At 37.5% G+C, this 21,590-nt stretch overlaps 1 protein-coding gene across 4 annotated transcripts in view; it reads left to right on the top strand.

Annotated features, from left to right (window-relative positions):
• Positions 1-16,242, top strand: part of CYSLTR2 (cysteinyl leukotriene receptor 2) — a 47,826-nt gene extending 31,584 nt beyond the window's left edge. Inside the window, exons 2-5 of one of the 4 annotated variants that reach the window (XM_033176890.1) lie at positions 1,729-1,795; positions 4,266-4,338; positions 7,327-7,427; positions 13,137-16,242. In XM_033176890.1, the coding sequence (XP_033032781.1) occupies positions 13,138-14,118 (981 nt within the window). In that variant the 5' untranslated portion in view covers positions 1,729-1,795; positions 4,266-4,338; positions 7,327-7,427; position 13,137 and the 3' untranslated portion in view covers positions 14,119-16,242. The remainder of the gene's footprint in view (positions 1-1,728; positions 1,796-4,265; positions 4,339-7,326; positions 7,428-13,136) is intronic. The other 3 variants (XM_033176888.1, XM_033176889.1, XM_033176891.1) reach the window with 3 other exon arrangements.
• The last annotated feature ends 5,348 nt before the right edge of the window (positions 16,243-21,590 follow it).

The raw sequence follows: 21,590 nt of genomic DNA, 5'->3' as shown, positions 1-21,590 counted from the left end.
TCTGTATATGCCTAGCCAGTTTCCCCAGCACCATTTATTAAATAGGGAATCCTTTCCCCATTGCTTGTTTTTGTCAGGTTGTCAAAGATCAGATGGTTGCAGATGTGTGGTGTTATTTCTGCAGCCTTGGTTCTGTTCCATTGGTCTATATATCTGTTTTGGTACCAGGACCACACTGTTTTGGTTACTGTAGCCTTGTAGTATAGTTTGAAGTCAGGTAGCATGATGCCTCCAGCTTTGTTCTTTTTGCTTAGGATTGTCTTGGCTATACAGCCTCTTTTTTGGTTCCATATGAAATTTAAAGTAGTTTTTTGTCTAATTCTGTGAAGAAACTCAATGGTAGCTAGATGGGGATAGCATTGAATATATAAATTACTTTAGGCAGTATGGCCATTTTCATGATATTGATTCTTCCTATCCATGAACATTGAATGTTTTTCCATTTGTTTGTGTCCTCTCTTATTTCCTTGAGCAGTGGTTTGTAGTTCTCCTTGAAGAGGTCCTTCACATCCCTTGTAAGTTGTATTCCTAGGTATTTTATTCTCTTTGTAGCAATTGTGAATGGGAGTTCACTCATGATTTAGCTCTCTTCTTGTCTATTATTGGTGTATAGAAATGCTTGTAATTTTTGCACATTGATTTTGTATCCTGAGACTTTGCTGAAGTTGTTTGCTGAAGGAGGTTTTGGGCTGAGATTATGGGGTTTTGTAAATATACAATCATGTCATCTGCAAACAGAGACAATTTGACTTCCTCTCTTCCTATTCAAATATGCTTTATTTCTTTCTCTTGCCTGATTGCCCTGGCCAGAACTTCCAATGCTATGCTGAATAGGAGTGGTGAGAGAGGGCATCCTTGTCTTGTGTGTATTTTCAAAGGGAATGCTTCCAGCTTTTGCCTATTCAGTATGATATTGGCTGTGGGTTTGTCATAAAGAGCTCTTATTATTTTGAAATTGTGTTTCATCAATATCTAGTTTATTGAGAGTTTTTAGCATAAAGGGGTGTTGAATTATATCAAAGGCCTTTTCTGCATCTATTGAGATAATCATGGGGTTTTTGTCATTGGTTCTGTTTCTGTGGTGGATTACGTTTATTGATTTGTGTATGCTGAACCAGCCTTGCATCCCAGGGATGAAGCCAACTGGATTGTAGTGTATAAGCTTTTTGATGTGCTCCTGGATTCTGTTTGCCAGTATTTTATTGAGGATTTTTACACTGATGCTCATCAGGGAAATTGACCTGAAAATTTCTTTTTGTCTTTTGTTATGTCTCTGTCAGGTTTTGGCATCAGGATGATGCTGGCCTCATAAAATGGGTTAGAGAGGAGTCCCTCTTTTTCTATTGTTTGGAATAGGTTCAGAAGGAATGGTACCAGCTCCTCTTTGTACCTCTGGTAGAATTCGGCTGTGAATCCATCTGCTCCTGGGCTTTTTTTTTTTTTTGGTTGGTAGGTTATAAATTACTGCCTCAATTTCAGAACTTGTTATTAGAGACCTCTTCTTTTTCAGTGCATTTTGAATTCAAGACTAATCCCAAATCAAATGCCAATATCAGTGTATAAGTATTCTTTTTTCTTTTGTCAGCTTGCAGGTCTGAATGAGGGCAATTTACTTTGCCATCTGAACTTATTTAAGTCTAGCTTTACCTAGACTTGCTATCACAAAGTCAGTGACAGCATATCCTACTAGTCAATTTTTACTTTTTGTTCGTTTGTTTGTTTTTTCAGTCTGAACCAACAACAAGCAAAGTTAAATTATGGATATCCAAGGGAGTCTATAGAAGGTCCATGCAAGGTATGGCGAGTTCCTCAACAGAGGTAATCAATCATCAGCTTCTTTTTCTACAGATGAAGGAGAGAGGGTCACTGGGTTTAGAGTGTTACAGTGATGAACGGTGATATTTGAAGGGAAACCAACAATTTCCTCAGAGATTAAGTGACTAGCTGAAAAATCTTGAGTTATATCTATCAATAAAACAGGGGAATTATTAGGTTTAGTGTAGACCCTAGAACTAGTTTGACTAAGTCACTCCAGCTTCCACAAGCTTTGCTGCAGCTGCTAAAACTCTTAGACAAGACAACTATGCTGTGACTACTGGAGCTAATGAAAGACTGAAATAAATAATAGATTTTTGATGAGTCCCATGTCATTGAGTCAAAGCCCCTAGTGTTTTTTCAGACTTCTCATGACAAAAAAGTAAAGTGGGGTTGCTAATTGAGAATCTTGGGAAAAGATATTTTGTTACACAGTTATTACAGTAATCTTTGTGCTTAAACAGCATTCTTTTTTTAACTCAAAAAAAGGGTACAATCCTTAAAAGATATTTATATTAGCATATTTTACTTAAATATAATTAACTTAGAAAAAATAAAAATATTTTTATCAGCTTTTTATTAGTAAGTTTGATAAATAAAAGAGCTCTCATAATAATTTTAAATTAATTTAAATTCAAAGGATATTTGAAAATCTGATTATTCCCATTGTCTTTCCTTTCATAGAATGACAAAACAAATCTTGTGTTACCTAATGGCCATTACAGTAAAACCAAAGATAGTTTAGGCACAAAGGACATTATTAATAGCCTGATTATTCTGAATTTGGGGCCTGAATTTTGGAAGGAATCAAGAATAGTTGTTCCGGGAGACAAGATATAAGTCATAACTATCTAGGGTCCATAAATAATTACAGAAGACATTGTAAAAACACATAGCAATTAACAATAGTCATTAGAAACAACATTTTATTAAAGCAAGGAGTCTTTTTAAAAATGATTTAAAAGTGTCAAAAAGCACTGAAAGTTAACAGAATATTTTATTAACAAAAAGAAATATTTACTAACATGGGCATAGCATAATTTAATTTTTGTATATTAAAAAAACTCCAATTCTAATTTTACCCTTTTTGTATATCATTCATGTAACATTCTACAGAAGAGAATTTATTAATATACCTTTACATGTATACATTTAGGCATACACAGATATGTAAATATACAAATAGATAATACGTTTTAAATTTTACATTTTAGGCCGGGTGCGGTGGCTCAAGCCTGTAATCCCAGCACTTTGGGAGGCTGAGACGGGCAGATCACAAGGTCAGGAGATCGAGACCATCCTGGCTAATACGGTGAAACCCCGTCTCTACTAAAGAATACAAAAAACTAGCCGGGCGACGAGGTGGGCGCCTGTGGTCCCAGCTACTTGGGAGGCGGAGGCAGGAGAATGGCGTGAACCTGGGAGGCGGAGCTTGCAGTGAGCTGAGATCTGGCCACCGCACTCCAGCCTGGGCGACAGAGCCAGACTCCGTCTCAAAAAAAAAAAAAAAAAAAGTTTACATTTTAACCATAGTTTTAAAATTAAATCTATTAGATAAAATAATATGTATGTCAAAATAAAATTTACCCTCTGAATAAATCGTTTCAAATTTCCTAATAAACAGAAAATCAGCAGGATATTTATTATCCAGTATACATTTTGTGTTTCTCTGTATTAAGCATTTACATTAATTATCATTTTTAACCAAAGTAATCAACCTTCCTTTTCTTTAGGCACAAAAGAAAAAGGAGAGAAAACATAACTTACTTAGTTTTTTTTGGTCTACTAGCATTTATTGCATACAATTTAAACAATTTCAATATGTAAATATATGATATCATTCAAAGGAATTTGCATATTTTGTTAATCTATTGTCATTTTAAGAAATAAACATAATTGTATTTAATGACCAGCGTTTTTATGTTTCTTATTTAGAAATTGTCTAGGCATCTAAAGGATTATTATCAATTAACCATTTGTCTAAGTCCTTAAAGTTTGTTAAGGATCAGCAAATTGCAATTTTAGTTAACAAATGAAATCTTATGATTTGTAGCATTGTAAGAATTTTATAAAAATTATAAAGGCATTTATTATTATCATTCACTTTTGTTTAATACAATTTTATATATATTAAACTAAAATTCTAAATTTAGACAAGTTATAGAAATAGTGGAATCTTGTTGAACTCATACAACCAGTGTAGAAAATTCAGTTTAATAAAAAAAATTTAATTCTGGCCTTGTAGAAACCAGAATGTTGGACTGACACTAGTTTTTGTATTAAAGTAATTTTTTGAAGACTCTAAATCATGCCAAACATGTAATCTTTTAACTTATATATAATGCCTTTTCTTCTTTTCTCATAATTATAATAAAGGCTACTATGTAAATATACTGTTAGTGTCCACAGAAAGAAATGCAGTTTAATAACATTTTTTCCCTTTTTTTCAGACATTTTGCCTATTTATCTGAACTAGATGTCCCTCGAATGTGCACACAAAAAGTGAATGGCTCATTTGATAAGGTAAAGATTAATTTCTGAAGAGAGAGGAAAAGAGAAAGAGAGGAGGGGAAATAGAGGGAAAAAAAGAAAGAAAAGGGAACTTGCTGCAGATGAATATGAAATCAACACCAAAAAAAAAAGGCTAATTATGTTCCCTCTGAAAAGAGAGGGAGGAAGGTTTATATGTAAAAGAATAGATTTTGAAATAAAAAAAGAGTGACATTAAAATTGGTTTAAGCCCTTGGCGATTTTATCAATTAACCAGCACTTATTAATTCCTAAAATATGGAAATAAAAGAAGGGGCTGTCACCAACTTTGAACAAAAGAATCACTGTTAGTCAAACAGAACAATCTTCTCTTGAAGATTTCTTCACTTTTCTAAAGTGCCTCTAAAGTAAACCATCATGTTTATATTAAAAGTTCCTCAGCGTGGCCATTGCAATTCCAGATTGTCCTTGGTGAAACTGTGCCCGCTGTAGAGATAAACATGCATGTTTGTGTTACAGTGCAGAAATCTGAAAGAAACAGGTATCTGGAAGAAGTGCAGTTTTAGATTGAGTGGAGCCCATCAGAGGTGAACTTGTCTGACTTTGATTCTCCGATCTTGAGTCTCCAGAATTTGGGCAAAGGTCAATTGCCTACAATGAGGGCTGAGAAACGGAAAAAAAGTAGTTCTCAAGCTCACAAAGATAAGACAGAGGAAGTCCTTACAAGTTTTGAAATGGTGACCTGACACAAAGTTTATCCAAAGGCCAAAGTTTGTCCAAAGCATATGAGTCCTGAATTCTCAGTCCCTGGAGCCAGAGGACAGACTTATGGGGACTTGGCTTATCCTTGCCTTATGGACTTTTCCTTGTATAAACGAACAACACTCAGGACAATAGACAAATCATAGAACAGATGTTAGAAGCTAGAAAACAATATTTCCGACTGACTAGATTTGCAACAAGTTTTACAGAATAGAAAGACTCTGAGGATCTATTCCTAGGAAAACAAAATAAACACGTTGCTGACAGTTCTCAACAAAATATCAGAGCCTAGCCATGAACAGGGTCCCACATGTATGCATCATTACTGAGTCAAGGGTACTTGCTTAAGGCAGCAAGGACTTCAGAAGAATCTCATGACACTCCATTTTTGTCAGTCCTTCAGAGCCCAAGACCACCAAAAACACTCCTGTAATGGAACAAGTTGGCTTTATTACTAATAGCAACAAGGCTTTTGAAAGCCTTCTCTCATCTTCCTGAGGAATCACCTCTCCAGGTGTACAGAGACAGTGTGGGTAGGTTGTCAGGAAATGGAGAGGAAGGAGAGCTTCCCTAAGTGGAAACCTAAGTGTTTTCCTAAACACAAGCACCACTGAGCAGTCTATAGATGGAATTTTGCAATCAAAATTGCAGGGTATTCTGTTCAAGCCACACCTTTTTTTCCTCCATTTTGAGATAATTAAAAATTCCCATGCAGATGTAAAAAAAAATAGAAAAATCTCTTGTATCCTTTCCTCCAATGGTAACATCTTGCAAGACTATGATATATCAGAACTCGGCTTGTGTGTGTGTGGTGTGTGTGTGTGTGTGTGTGTGTGTGTGTGAGTCTCACTCCATCAACCAGGTCGGAGTGCAACTGTGTGATCACAGTTCACTTAGCCTTGATATCCTGGACTCAAGTGATCCTCTCATCTCAGCCTCCTGAGGAGCTGGGACTGCAGGCATGCACCACCACAGCTAGCTAATCTTTTTCATTTTCTTTCCTTTCTTTCCTTTCTTTTCTTTTTCTTTCTTTCTTTCTTTCTTTCTTTCTTTCTTTCTTCTTTCTCTTTTCTTCTTTCTTTCTTCTTTTTCTTTTTCTTTTCTTCCTCTTTCTTCTTTCTTTCTTTTTCTTTCTTCTTTCTTTTCTTTCTTTTCTTTCTCTCTCTCTCTCTCATAGAGATAGGGTCTCACTACATTGCCTAGGCTCATCTCAAACTCCTGCACAGCCCAAATATTGACATTAATACAGTTATGATGTAGAACATTTCTGTCACCATAAGGGTGCCTCAAACTTCACTTTTTAGCTACCTCTACTTCCCTCCCACCCCCACTGCCTTCTTAATTCCTGGCAATTCCAAATCTGTGTTCTCCATTTCTGTAATTTTGTCAGTTCAAGGATGTTATATAAATGGGATCACACTGTATGATTAGTTTTTATTTTCATATGGCATAGCTCCCTAGAGATTTATTCAAGTTACCAAATGTATTAATGGTTCACTCCTTTCGCTGCTGAGTAGAACTCCATGGTATGCATGTACCACTGTTTAACTATTGAAGGCCATCTGAGTTATTTCCAGTTTGGGGCTATCACAAATAAAACTGCAGTAATCACTGACTTATGTTACCGTAAGTTTTCATTTCCCTGAGATAAATGCCCAGGAGTATAATTACTGGAATGCATGGTAATTGCATGTTTAGCTTTTTAGGAAACAGCCAAATTGTTTCCTAGAATGACCATATCATTTTACACTCTCACCAGCAATGTCTGAGTGATCCAGTTTCTCTGTATTTGGTGTAGTCACTATTTTTTATTTAGCCATTCTAATAAGTATGTAGTAATATCTCATTGTGGTTTTAATTTGCATTTCCCTAATGGCCAATAAGGTTGAACAATTTTTTATGTGCTTATATGCTACCTGTATATCTCCTGAAATGTTTGTTTCTATCTTTTGCCCATTTTCTAATTGGAGTTTTTTATTTATTTGCTTGTTTTACTGTTGATTTTCAAGAGTTCTTTATATATTCTAAATAATCCTGTTTTGATAAGTGATTTGCAAATATTCTGTCCCAGTCTGTAGCTTGTATTTTCAACCTCTTAGCAGAGTATTTTGTGGAGCAAAAATTTATCATCTTGATGAGCTCCAATTTATCAGCTTTTTCTTTCATGGATCATGTTTTTGGTGTCAAGTCTAAGAACTCTTTGCCAGTCCTAGATCCCAAAATTTTTTTTCCTAAAAATTTTATAATTTTACATTCTAGGGAAAACTAGGTTCTAAGATGGCTGAATAGGAACAGCTCCAGTCTGCAGCTCCCAGTGTGAGCAATGAAGAAGATGGGCGATTTCTGCATTTCCAACTGAGGTACCAGGTTCATCTCACTGGGGCTTGTCAGACAGTGGGTGCAGCCCACGGAGCAGGGCGGGGCATCGCCTCACCTGGGAAGCACAAGGGGTCAGTTAATTCTCTTTTCTAGCAAAGGGAGGCCGTGACAGACGGTACCTGGAAAATCGGGACACTCCCACCCTAATACTGCGCTTTTCCAATGGCCTTAGCAAATGGCGCACCAGGAGATTATATCCCTCTGACCCGCCTGGCTCAGAGGGTCCCATGCCCACTGAGCCTCACTCACTGCTAGCACAACAGTCTGAGATTGAACTGCAAGGTGGCAAATCAAAACCACAATGAGGTACCATCTCACACTAGTTAGAATGGCAATCATTAAAAAGTCAGGAAACAACAGGTGCTGGAGAGGATGTGGAGAAATAGGAACGCTTTTACACTGTTGGTGGGACTGTAAACTAGTTTAACCATTGTGGAAGACAGTGTGGCAATTCCTCAAGGATCTAGAACTAGAAATACCATTTGACCCAGCCATCCCATTACTGGGTATATATCCAAAGGATTATAAATCATGCTACTATAAAGACACATGCACACGTATGTTTATTGCGACACTATTCACAATAGCAAAGACTTGGAACCAACCCAAATGTCCATCAATGACAGACTAGATTAAGACAATGTGGCACATATACACCATGGAATACTATGCAGCCATCAAAAAGAACGAGTTCATGTCCTTTGTAGGGACATGGATGCAGCTGGAAACCATCATTCTCAGCAAAGTATTGCAAGAACAGAAAACCAAACACCACATGTTCTCACTCATAAGTGGGAATTGAACAATGAGAACACTTGGACACAGGATGGGGAACATCACACATCAGGGCCTGTCATGGGGTGGGGGGAGAGGGGAGGGATAGCATTAGGAGATATACCTAATGTAAATGATGAGTTAATGGGTGCACACACAAACATGGCACATGTATACATATGTAACAAACCTGCACGTTGTGCACATGTACCCTAGAACTTAAAGCATAATAATAATTTTTAAAAATTTACATTCTACATGAAGTACATGCTGCATTTTAGTTAATTTTTGTATAAGGTGTGAGATTTGGTTCAAGATTTGTTTTTTTGCCTATGGCTCTCCAATTGCCCCAGTGCCTCTGAAAAGCCTGTCTTTCCTCCACTGTATTGTTTTTGCACTTTTGTAAACAATTAGTTGAGCATAGTTATGTGGGTTTGTTTCTGGGTTTGTATTCTTTTCTGTTGATCTATGTGTTTGTCCTTCAGCCAATACCATACAATCTTAATTACTTTAGCTATAAAATAAGTCTTGAAATTAGATGGATTGATTCTTCCCACTTCAATTTTCTTTTTCACGATGTTTTAGCTATTCTAGTTCCTCTGCCTTTTCATTTAAGATTTAGAATAATCCTATCTATATCTACAAAGAAAACTTACAAAGATTTTACTGGGAATTGCATAATTTTGTGTATAAATCTGGGGAGAATTGATATCTTTATTCCATTGCCTTCTAATCTATGACATGGCATGTTTCTTTACAACTTTAATTTCTTTCACCAGTAATTTGTAGTTTTCAGCATGCAAGTTCTATACATGTCTTGTGAGATTTACATCTGTCTTTCATTTTAATTTTGAATGAATATAAATAGTATTGCATTGTTAACTTCAGTGTGCTCATATGTGTGTTACTAGTATATAAAATATAATCAATTTTCTATGTTTATTGTGTATTCTGCCACTTTGCAAAATTCACTTATTAGCTCTATGAGATTTTTGTTTTCTTTGTGTGTGAGCATGTATGTGTCTGTTTGTAGGTCTCTTGGGATTTTCTATGTAATTATGTCATCTACAAATAGGAAGTATTTTATTTCTTCCTTTCTAATCTAAATAATATTTTATTTCCTTTTTGTGTTTTTGCCTCATTTCGCTGGTTAGAACTTATAGCACTATGTTGAATAAGATCAGTGAGAATGGACATCCTTGCATTGCTCCAGATCTTATGGGGGAGACACTCAGTCTTTTACTATGAAGTATGTTATCTATAGGTTTTTTGTATATGCTCTTTATCAGGTTGAGGAAGTTCCTCTTTACTCCCATATTTCTGAGAGTTTTGATTGTGAATGGATATTGAATTTTGTTATGCACTTTTTAAAATATTAATTGATATGATTACTTGGTCATGGTGTATAATTCTTTTTCATATATTGCTAAATTGTATTTGATGATATTTTGCTAAGGATATTTTGCACCTATATTCACAGGGGATATTAATCCATAGTCTTTTGTTCTGTATTATCTTTGCCTCATTTTGGTATCAGGGTAATACTTAGCTTCAATAAAATAAATTGAGAAACACCTTTCTCTTCTATTTTCTGGAAGACACTGCATGGAATTGATGTTAATTCTTATTTTAATGGTTGGTAGAATTCTCCAGTGAAGCCATCTGGATCCGGAGGTTTATATTCTGAGAGTTTTTCAATTAAGAATTTAATTTCCTTAATAGTTATGGGAATATTCAAATTATCTATTTAATGTTGAGTGAGTTATTTTTCATTTTATGAGGAATTAGTCTAGTTCCTCTAAGTTGTGAAATTTATGCTTGTAGGGTTATTCAAAGTTTTTCTCATTATTCTTTTGATGCCTCAGGTATCTATCGATAGTGTTATCTCCTCTTTTATTCCTGACAATGGAAATTTATGTCTGTTCTATTTTTTTTGTACCTCTTGCTAAAGATTTGTCAATTGTATCAGGACATGTAATATTTTATTTAATATATGCAATTTTTAGTTCATTATTGTCTTCATCTGTTCTGCTACTCTAAGAAAGTTACCTGGCCAGGCATGGTGGCTCATGTCTGTAATCTCACACTTTGAAGGCCAAGGTGGTAGGATCACTTGAGCTCAGGAGTTCAAGACCAGCCTGTGCAACACGGAGAGACAGCATCTCTACAAAAAAGAAAAAATAGCTGGACATGGTGGCATGCACCTGTAATCAATTGTATTGATTGTTTTCAAATAACCAGTTTTTCATTTCATTTTTTCCCTATTTTTTTGTTTTCAATTTCTTGATTTCTGCTCTTTACTATTTCCTTCCTTTTGCTTGCTTTTTTTTTTCTTGAGGATGGAGCTTATATTCTTATTTCGTGACTTTTCCTTTTTGTAATGTATGCATTTAGTGTTACACAGTTTTGTCCTAATACTGCATTTGCTAGATCTCACAAATTTATATTTTCACTTTTATTCAGTTCAATATATTTTTTGTTTCCCTTGAGACTTCCTCTTTGACCCATGGATTATTTAGAAGTATGTTGTTTAGTTTTCAAGTGTTTTGAGGGTTTCCTGTTATCTTTCTGCTGCTGATTTCTAGTTTGATTCCCTTGTGGTTAGAAAACACATTCTAGGCCGGGCGCGGTGGCTCAAGCCTGTAATCCCAGCACTTTGGGAGGCCGAGACGGGCGGATCACGAGGTCAGGAGATCGAGACCATCCTGGCTAACACAGTGAAACCCCGTCTCTACTAAAAATACAAAAATGAGCCGGGCGAGGTGGCGGGCGCCTGTAGTCCCAGCTACTCGGGAGGCTGAGGCAGGAGAATGGCGTAAACCCGGGAGGCGAGGCTTGCAGTGAGCTGAGATCCGGCCACTGCACTCCAGTCCAGGCGACAGAGCGAGACACCGCCTCAAAAAAAAAGAAAACACATTCTATATTATTTCAGTTATTTGAAATCTATCGAGGCTTGTTTTATGTCCCAGGATGTGGTTTATCTTGGTATACGTTTTGTGAACACTTAAAAGCTTAAGTATTTTGCTCTTGTCGGGTGAAGTGTTTTATGCATGTCGATTTGATCCTGTTCATTGATGGCGTTTTTAGTTTTTCTATACCTTTGTTGAGTTTTTGTCTATTTGCTTCATCAATTGCTGAGAGAGGTCCTTGAAGTCACCAAATATCTCTCCTTTCAGTTTTATCAGTTTTGCTTCAGTTTTGCCACTCTGTTGTTCGGTGCATACCCATTTAGAATTGGTATGTCTTCTTAGTGGTTAAACCCTCTTATTATTATATAGTGTCCCTCACTGTCTCTGGCAATGTCCTTTGCTTTGAAGTCCATTTTATTTGATACTAAAAGAGCCATCCCTTATTTCCTTTGATTTGAATAGCAAGCATTTTTCCATCCTTTTACTTTCAAGCAGCCAATATTGCTATTGGAAGTATTTGTTGTAGGCAGTACATAATTGGGTCATTTAAAAAATATATTCCATTCCTCTATCTTTTAATTGGTATATTTAGACTACTTATATTAAATGTAATTATTGATGAATTAGGGATGTCTGCCATTTTATTTTTTGTTTTCTGTTTTTATTGTCTCTTTTCTTTTTCCTGCCTTGTTGTTGGTTATCTGAATGCTTTTTAGAATTCCATTTTTATTTATCTGTAATGTTTTTGAGTGTATCCCTTTGTATATCATTTTAGTGGATGCTCTAGGTATTTTCCCTCTCTCTATATATATATGAAGGTATATATATAAAAAGATAAGATATATATGTATATATATATCTTATGATAGTCTATTAGCATCATCATTCTACCAATTCAAGTGAAGTATAGAAAACTTATTTCCTCTTACGTCTCTTTACCTTCCCTCATTTATAATATAATTATCTTAATAATTCCTCTACATCCATTTAAAACCACATCAGGCAGCATTAATGTTTTTATTTCAAAACATTAAATGTAACTTAGACTCTAAAAGAGAAGGACAGCCTATTGTATTTACACATATTTTGGCTTACCATGTTCTTTGTTATTTTCTAATATTCTAAAGTTCCTTCTTTTATGAATTCCTTTCTGCTTAGATAACTTCCTTTAGTCATTATTTGTTGCTGTTGTTGTTGTTGTTTTTAGATGGAATTTCACTCTTGTTGCCCAAGCTGGAGTGCAATGGCATGATCTCAGCTCATTGCAACTTCTGCCTCCCAGATTCAAGCGATTCTCCTGCCTCAGCCTCCCAGGTAGCTGGGATTACAGGCGCCTGCCAATAGGCCCAGCTAATTTTTGTATTTTTAGTAGAGATGGAGTTTCACCATGTTGGCCAGACCGGTCTTGAACTCCTGACCTCAAGTGATCCACCAGCCTTAGCCTCCCAAAGTGCTGGAATTACAGACGTGAGCTACCGTGCCCAGCCTGGTCATTCTTTTAAGATAGGTCTGCTGGCAACAAAGTCTCAGTTTTCTGTGTGAAAAAGTCTTGATTTTCTCTTTGTACTTGAAGGATATTTTTGCTGGAAGTAGAATGCTAGGTTGGCAGGTCTTTTCTTTCAGCATTTGAGAAATGTGCCATTTCCTTCTGTCCTCCACAGTTTCTGATGAGAAATCTGCTATTCAGTAGTTTTAGGCTGCAATATCACAGGGAGGTATTCACGTCAACATGGGCCCTAGGTCACAAGTTCCCTAAGTTTGAAGTGTCAACTTCGACCAAACAAATTAATGGCTATTCTACATTCAAAAATCAGGAAATTTAAATTTATTATGAAATGTAATGCAGCGTATATTAAAGACTTAACCAGCGTTTTAAAACTCAACTTTCAAAGAAAAGATAGTATTGCTCCCTGTTTCATTAAAACCTAGAGAGATGTAATCGGTAAGCAAGAAGGAAAAAGGGAAATTCACAAAGTAACTTTTTGTGTCTGTTTCTTTTTAACCCAGCATGGAGAGAAAATTTATGTCCTTGCATGCATCCATCTCCGTATCAGAAATGGAACCAAATGGCACCTTCAGCAATAACAACAACAGCAGGAACTGCACAATTGAAAACTTCAAGAGAGAATTTTTCCCAGTTGTATATCTGATAATATTTGTCTGGGGAGTCTTGGGAAATGGCTTGTCCATATATGTTTTCCTGCAGCCTTATAAGAAGTCCACATCTGTGAACGTTTTCATGCTAAATCTGGCCATTTCAGATCTCCTGTTCATAAGCACGCTTCCCTTCAGGGCTGACTATTACCTTAGAGGCTCCAATTGGATATTTGGAGACCTGACCTGCAGGATTATGTCTTATTCCTTGTATGTCAACATGTACAGCAGTATTTATTTCCTGACCGTGCTGAGTGTTGTGCGTTTCCTGGCAACTGTTCACCCCTTTCGGCTTCTGCATGTCACCAGCATCAGGAGTGCCTGGATCCTATGTGGGATCATATGGATCCTTACCATGGCTTCCTCAGTAATGCTCCTCAACAATGGCTCTGAGCAGAAGGGCAGTGTCATATCATGCTTAGAGCTCAATCTCTACAAAATTACTAAGCTGCAGACCATGAACTATATTGCCTTGGTGGTGGGCTTCCTGCTGCCGTTTTTCACACTCAGCATTTGTTATCTGCTGATCATTCGGGCTCTGTTAAAAGTGGAGGTCCCAGAATCGGGGCTGCGGGTTTCTCACAGGAAGGCACTGACCACCATCATCATCACCTTGATCATCTTCTTCTTGTGTTTCCTGCCCTATCACACACTGAGGACCCTCCACTTGGTAACATGGAAAGTGGGTATATGTGAAGACAGGCTGCATAAAGCTGTGGTTATCACACTGGCCTTGGCGGCAGCCAATACGTGCTTCAATCCTCTGCTCTATTACTTTGCTGGGGAGAATTTTAAGGACAGACTAAGGTCTGCACTCCGAAAAGGCCATCCATAGAAGGCAAAGACAAAGCATGGTTTCCCTGTTAGTGTGTGATTGAGAAAGGAAACAAAAGTATAAGGAGTTCTTAGATGACACCTGTTCTTGTATCATTGTGTCCATCTTCATTCATGCATAGTCTCCAAATGACTTTGTATTTACATCATTCCCAACAAATGTTGATTCTTAATATTTAGTTGACCATGACTTTTGTTAATAAGAACGACTTCAAAAATTTTATTCAGTGTATTTTCAGTTGTTGAGTCTTAATGAGGGATACAGGAGGAAAAATCCCTACTAGAGTCCTGTGGGCTGAAATATCAGACTGGGAAAAAATGCAAAGCACATTGGATCCTACTTTTCTCCAGATATTGAACCAGATATCTGGCCCATCAGGCTTTCTAAATTCTTCAAAACAGCCACAACTTCCCCAGCTTCCCCAGCTCCCCTGCCCTCTTCAGTCCCCTGAGATATAGCCAACTAATGATGCTACTGGAAGCCCCAGAGCAGACAAGAAGCACATCCTAAGATTCAGGGAAAGAAGAGGAAGGCTGTCCTATAACAAAGCAACTTCAAGTCCCAAGTAAGGACAATGAGAGAAAAGAGGGGAGAAGGATTGGAGCAAAAGAGAACTGGCGATAAGTAGCTTTTTTAAGTTTACACAGCTAGTAAGAGTTTTAAAAATCTCTGTGCAGAAGTGTAGGCTGGGTGCTCTCCCCACTGCTATCCTTGTAAATTTCCAGGAAGATTGGTTGAAAGTCTGAATAAAAGCTCTCCTCTCCTACCAGTTTCCTCCCCCTCCTCACTCTCACAAGAAAACCAACGGTTTCTCTTTAGAGTTGTTGACTCATAGTACAGTAAAGGGTGGAGGTGATATGGCATTCTGAAGGTAGGGAGGGACTAAGTCAGTCTTCATACTAAACACAAATCCCAGTACCCTTTCCTTATTTAGCTACCAGAATGATGATGGACTCAAACCCTATCAAGACAGGACCCTGGAGGATCCTCCTATGGGGAAACTGCATTATCTGAAAAAATGGCTGACAGACACAAACAGTTGGGGATCCTTCAACACAAAAACTGGGTATCTGCCCTATTACTCATCTGACAATGAAGCCCTTCCACTCACAGCATTTGGTCAACCTGTCAGAGCCTCATTTTTAGTTATGAACAACAGTCAATGAACACAATACATTAGAGGGAAAGGCCCTAACACAAAAGGCACCAACAAATAAATGTAAGAGTAGATAGAGACCTTTTGAGTATAACAGGTCCTCCAAAATAAGAGATTAAACCAAGATAGAGAAAAACACAGTAAGTAGGAAATAAGGAGTCCAACACAGGTGAAAGTGAAGGGAATTCCGAGGATGTTGGTGTATAGCAGGCTTAGAAAGCAACTCATTCATGTTGGAGCAGGACTCTTAAAGGACTCTAGGAGAGATATCTCCCAGAAAAAAAAAGAAATTAATTGATTCATGCACATTGAGAGGGATTTAGATTTCTCTTGCAGAGATTGAGATAAACTAGTGACAAATACATAGAAAAATAAGCAACTGAAAACACAATACAGTTTTTAAATGCTAGAGGAAAAGAAACTTTTGTATTAGAGAGGAAATATAACCATAGTACACTACATGGCTCAGCTGTGAATAATATTTACATAGAGGATAATGTGAATATAGTAGTTCCCCATTATCTGTGGTTTGGCTTTCTGCAGTTCAGTTACAGCCAACCAGTCTGAAAATATTAAATGGAAAATTCCAGAAATAATTCTTAAGTTTTAAAACATGTACTGTTTTGAATAGCATGTTGAAATCTCACGCTATCCCACTCCACCCATGTTCTGGGCATGGCAAAGTGGGATGGTGTGAGATTTGTCCAGTGGATCCACAATGTATATGCTACCCACCCATGAGTCACTTAGTCATCATCCAGTTGATCAGACCAACTGTTGTGGTATAGCAGTGCTTGTGTCAAAGTCACTCTTATTTTACTTAATAACGTCCCCAAAGCATAAGAGTAGTGACGCTGGCAAATAAGATACACCAAAGAGAAGCTGCAAAGTGCTTCCTCTAACAGAAACGGTGAAAGTTCTTGACTTAATAAGGAAAAAAAAAACACATGCTGAAGTTGCTAAGATCTACAATAAAAACAAATCCATCTGTAAAACTGTGAAGAAGGCAAAAGAAATTTGTGCTAGTTTTGCTGTTGTACCTCAAGTTGCAAAAATTCTTTATTACACCCCACGGTGTGTAATAAATGCTTAGTTAAGATGAAAAGGTATTACATTTATGGGTGGAAGAAATGAACAGAAATGTGTTCTAATTGACAGCAATCGGATTTGGTACTATTCGTGATTTTAGGAATCTATTGGGGGTCTTGGAATGCAACTCCCACAGATAAGGGGGCACTGCTGGAGTGAAATACTGTGATATAACCTGTTTTTCAGGAAATGAAGGGACAAGATGTGCACATGTGTGGGAGAGGCATAAGAAACCTAAGTTGCCATATTCCATCACAGAAAATGCATAATAACTAAAGCTGGAAAATGATGAATAGCTGTACAACCATATTATTTAGCAATAGGAGGTAAATACAGGTAGAAGCAGAAGAAAGAATGGGCAGGGAGTACCTCTGTGGAGAAGTTGGGGGTGGGAGGATACGGTGGGGACTTCTCATTTTGAAAACTGTGTAATTGCCTAACTTGTGAATATGTATTTCTGAAGTAAAATACAAATTAAGTTAAAATCGTGGCTCAAGCCTGTAATCCCAGCACTTTGGGAGGCCGAGACGGGCGGATCACGAGGTCAGGAGATCGAGACCATCCTGGCTAACACGGTGAAACCCCGTCTCTACTAAAAATACAAAAACTAGCCGGGCGACGTGGCGGGCGCCTGTAGTCCCAGCTACTCGGGAGGCTGAGGCAGGAGAATGGCGTAAACCCGGGAGGCGGAGCTTGCAGTGAGCTGAGATCTGGCCACTGCACTCCAGCCTGGGCGACAGAGCGAGACTCCGCCTCAAAAAAAAAAAAAATTAAATTTTAAAATTCAAACTAATTCTGAGTTGTTTTTTAAAAACAAAAAAGCCAGGAAAGGCCATCAGAAATGGAAACTGAACATTGGCAGAAAAAAGGAAAGCAGGAAAGGACTAGAGTTGGATTTGGATTCTTGGGAGAAACCCATCTAGTCCTGCCATGGGAGACAAGTCCTCTCTTGGGGTGAGGAAAGTCACTTTCTGGGATTAGAGGAGATCTGATATGTTACTTGGGATATTTTCAGTTGCAAGTAACAGAAAACCCAACCCCAAGTGGCTTACATAATAAAGGGATTTGATTATCTCATATAACTGAAATATACTAAGGGAAGTTGGACTTCAGGCCCTGTTCAACCAGGGCATCTGTGGGCCTTCCTCCCCAGATGTTGGCTCTGCCACGTGGGTGAATCCCCTCATGGAAATAAGCTGACTGCAAGCAGCCTGAGGCTACTTCCTTATTTGTTTCTAAAACAAACTAATGAAGAATGGATTACTCTGAATGAGGATAAGGACAGTACACACCTAAAGTAGTTGGGGTGAAACCCACTGAAATCTCAGCTGGGAAAGGGGTGAAATGGGGCTTGCAGTGGCCACATATGTACTGCAAATGAGGTGGAAATAGAGCTGCCAACCAGCCAGGCATCCATGCCGGTTGTGGCCTATACCTGAGCAGGCAGCCGGGCAGCTTTGGAGGGTGAGGGTAAATGTGGGCTCTAGGAAGAAGGGCAAAAGTTAAATTTTGAATTTCGATTGTGAAGTCATAGGGATGTTCAATTATCAATGAGAAACCTTAACAATTTTCCAAGGGCAAAATGGCCCAAATAAACCTGGGAGTAACAGAGCAAACAAGGTCCTTAGGATGAGCAATAAGGGAAGGGTTGTGAATTATTAGTCTAAGGTGTGTGTGTGAGAGAGACAGGTAGAGATGTAATGACTTACTTTTCTTTTTTCCAGCCAGAATGAAGCCTCCTATTTGTTGAGATATGTCCTTGGAGAGGAAACAAAATGGAAGTCTTTATTTACCATAGCAAAAGCCAAAAGTGTCCTGGGATTTTGGACACAGCTCTTTTTGTTTAAGAGAGTGGGTATTTCCTCAAGCAAATACATACATTGTTCAACTGGGAGAAAGGATTTTTGTCGTGTAAACTTTGGTGGAATTGTGAGACTGAAACTGTGCTTTCTCAATGGGGACCTAAGAAGCAAATGCCATTATGTTTTGTAGCTGTGTTAAATTCTTTATTTTGGATTTGATTAAGCTGACTTTCAGTTTATTTTGAAGTAGAGATTATGTCAAACTGGCCAAAGATGGGTTAGGAGAGGACATGGCTTTCTATAGATAATTTATTTTTCTGTTTGGAAAAGAATTTGAAAATAGAGACCCAATCGGGGAAAATGAGAGTGGGGAGTGGGCACAGGGGTAACTCTAGGGACGTGTTGATGGAAGAAGATCCTTACTCTGAAGACATCTCATCCCCAAGCAGATGAAGGCAGCTGCTTGGGGCTAATAAAAGCCACCAAGAGAAATATAATGAGAAAAAGACTTGTTAGAATGTTAATATGTATTTTAAAGCTCTAATAAGTTTCCTTAAAGTATAGCAATGGCATAAGAATCCACAGAGAGATTAAATAAATAGCTTGGACACAGATGCTAATTTATCTGAGGAGTATGAAAAGCCTCAGAAGGGGTAACTGCATGATGTGCTGAATTCTAAGCCCAAGAACCTCCATCCCCAACCCCTGAAGACCCCTACATCCCAAGTGTGGGGTGACAGCAGGGAGAACCTGCAGCTTAGGTCAGTGGACCAGTGTGTACCAGTGGTTGCCTATCAGAGGAGTCTCCCTAATGAACTGGCTCATGTATGGCCTCAGAATCTTTGCATAACCTTCAAGTTAGGGAAAAACAAACCATCATATTACTCTCAAATTGGAGAGCCATTGTAACAACCAAGACTGAATTTCCCCATTAGCTTAATGGGACAGGTGCATTAGCTTAATGGGACAGGTAGTGACTCAGGCAGGAGACATGGGAGGTTGTGTGCTGTAAGCTGTTTTGTCTTCAAAGCATCCATCCAGAGACCTGCATGTTGTCACAGGGCCATGGGCTTTGTGAAATTATGCTAGCAAGCAGAAATGAGCAAACATGGCTTCTTACATTTGCTACATGATCCCACAATCCCACAAATTTCTGCTTTTGTTCATAAATCAACTGTCTAGTTACATTTACAGGACCAACATCAGTTGTCCCACATAGCTAGAAAACCTCTTTCCTGAGAAGGTCACTAATCTTTCAGTTGCATTTGTAAGAAATGAACATCAGGCCCAACATGCATACTTGCCTATTTATTGGAAAACACTTTGGGTTGCATCTATTTTTCTAATTAGTATGATCCTTGTTTTTTTCTGGCATTGCCTTTTCCTGTACCTAACACAACACCTCAAAAGAACTATTACAAGGACACTACAGATTATGCATCGCAGTGTATACTTAATAGCATTAAAGTGAGGTACAGACAGAAAAAAATATGATAACCAATTAACAAAACTGGAACATACATTTGAATTTTTTTTTTTTGAGGCGGAGTCTCACTCTGTCACCCGGACTGGAGTGCAGTGGCCAGATCTCAGCTCACTGCAAGCTCCGCCTCCCGGGTTTACACCATTCTTCTGCCTCAGCCTCCCGAGTAGCTGGGACTACAGGTGCCCGCCACCTCACCCGGCTAGTTTTTGTATTTTTTTTTAGTAGAGACGGGGTTTCACCATGTTAGCCAGGATGGTCTCGATCTCCTGACCTCGTGATCCGCCCGTCTCGGCCTCCCAAAGTGCTGGGATTACAGGCTTGAGCCACCGCGCCCGGCCTAAATTTTAAATTGTACTATTTTCTCTTTTTGTACCCATCTTTATTAAAGTCTTTTTTTCACACAAAAAAACCAATTTTGGACTAGAGCTTATCACATTAATAACATATTCATACAAATATAACTTTAGAAAAGATTTAACATGATAACCAAACTTATGACTGAAAACAGACTTTTATGAATTTATATAATTGCTGGAACATTTATATCTATAACACACTTATAATTGAAAGAAAATCTAGTATCATCATTTGATAATGCCTCTCATACAATTTACCAAATAATTCTAATCATTTCATCCAAAAAAGATTTAATTTATGATTTTCATCCTGGGGAACCTGACTCAGAAGTCAAAAGATTTAAAACATTTAATCAAAACAGAATCACGAGGCATTGTAAAATAAGTTATTCTTTTAACCAGAGTAATAATCAAAAGGCTTCAAAAGTCATACATAAAGTTTCATGGATGTAAAAACCTTAATCCTTTTAAAGCTGTGTTTTCTTATGTAACCAAAAACCTAATAAAAACAAAGTAGGAATTATCTTGATAGAATATAAAATCTTTGTTTTTAGGCCAGTTCCCAAAAAGGTAAAGAAAAACCTCCTGCAGTGTGATTGCTTCTTCTTATGGGAAGCCCATTTAGAAAACCTGAAAGTCCAAATCTGATGAAAAGAGAACTTGAATTTAATCAGACACAGGAAGAGTGTGTCCAGGGTAATGAGTAACCACTATATTTTAGAAGAATGTAAACAAGCAAACTAGTACCTTGAGCAAGGGAATACATGCTCTTAGTAACTGCATGGGAAGTTCCCTTGTTATATGGAACAATTTAGACATATCAAAAAAAGTCAAAAGCCCAAAATCAAGTTATACTGGAGGAAAATCTTGTTTTTCTAGACCTTCAAGATAAACATTTTAGCATCAGGCCACAGCAGCAGAGGTAGAATGGGAGAAAAAAATGTTACAGGAGTTGATGAAAAAGTTAAAAGAGAGGGTTATTCCAGCCAAGCAAAAAGACATACCTTCTCAAGGGGGTACAAAAATAGGAGGCAATTATATATGACCTGCAAATCATGTGCAGTGAGGTACAATAAAAGTTAAAACTTCTGAGATACAAGTTTGAGAATTTTCAAAAAGAAACAAATTTCAGGATTAAAAATCAAAACCTCATGTAATTTTACAAAGAGCAAATCAATACTTTAAGAAAACCTTGTTCTAACATATGAGGTCAAAATTGTTAGTTTTGTATTAATGTATTTTTAATATTAAAGCTCAATCTTTAGAAAACTGTTATTTTTTAAATTAGAGCCAACTTAATCACATACAAAATTCCTTTTATAAATTCTCTTGTCACAAACTTTATTATGACTTACACAGACCATTATAACATGCTTGGACTTTCTGCTTTGTCTAATCCTTTCTCTTTCTTAAATAACCAGTCATTTTGTTTTAGAACAAAAATTTACCATACAAGATCCTTTCTCATACAAAATTATTCTCTTATTTTTTACCTTCCTTACCAAAATTACATCTTCATATCCGTAACTTTCTTCCCATATCTCTCCCCTAGTGACTGCTTCCTTTTTATCTTGCTTCATAAA

This window comes from Trachypithecus francoisi, unplaced genomic scaffold, assembly GCF_009764315.1.
Source record: "Trachypithecus francoisi isolate TF-2019V2 unplaced genomic scaffold, Tfra_2.0 Lachesis_group18, whole genome shotgun sequence".
Classification (NCBI taxonomy): Eukaryota; Metazoa; Chordata; class Mammalia; order Primates; family Cercopithecidae; genus Trachypithecus; species Trachypithecus francoisi.
This window is presented reverse-complemented; position numbering and strand designations above follow the sequence as displayed.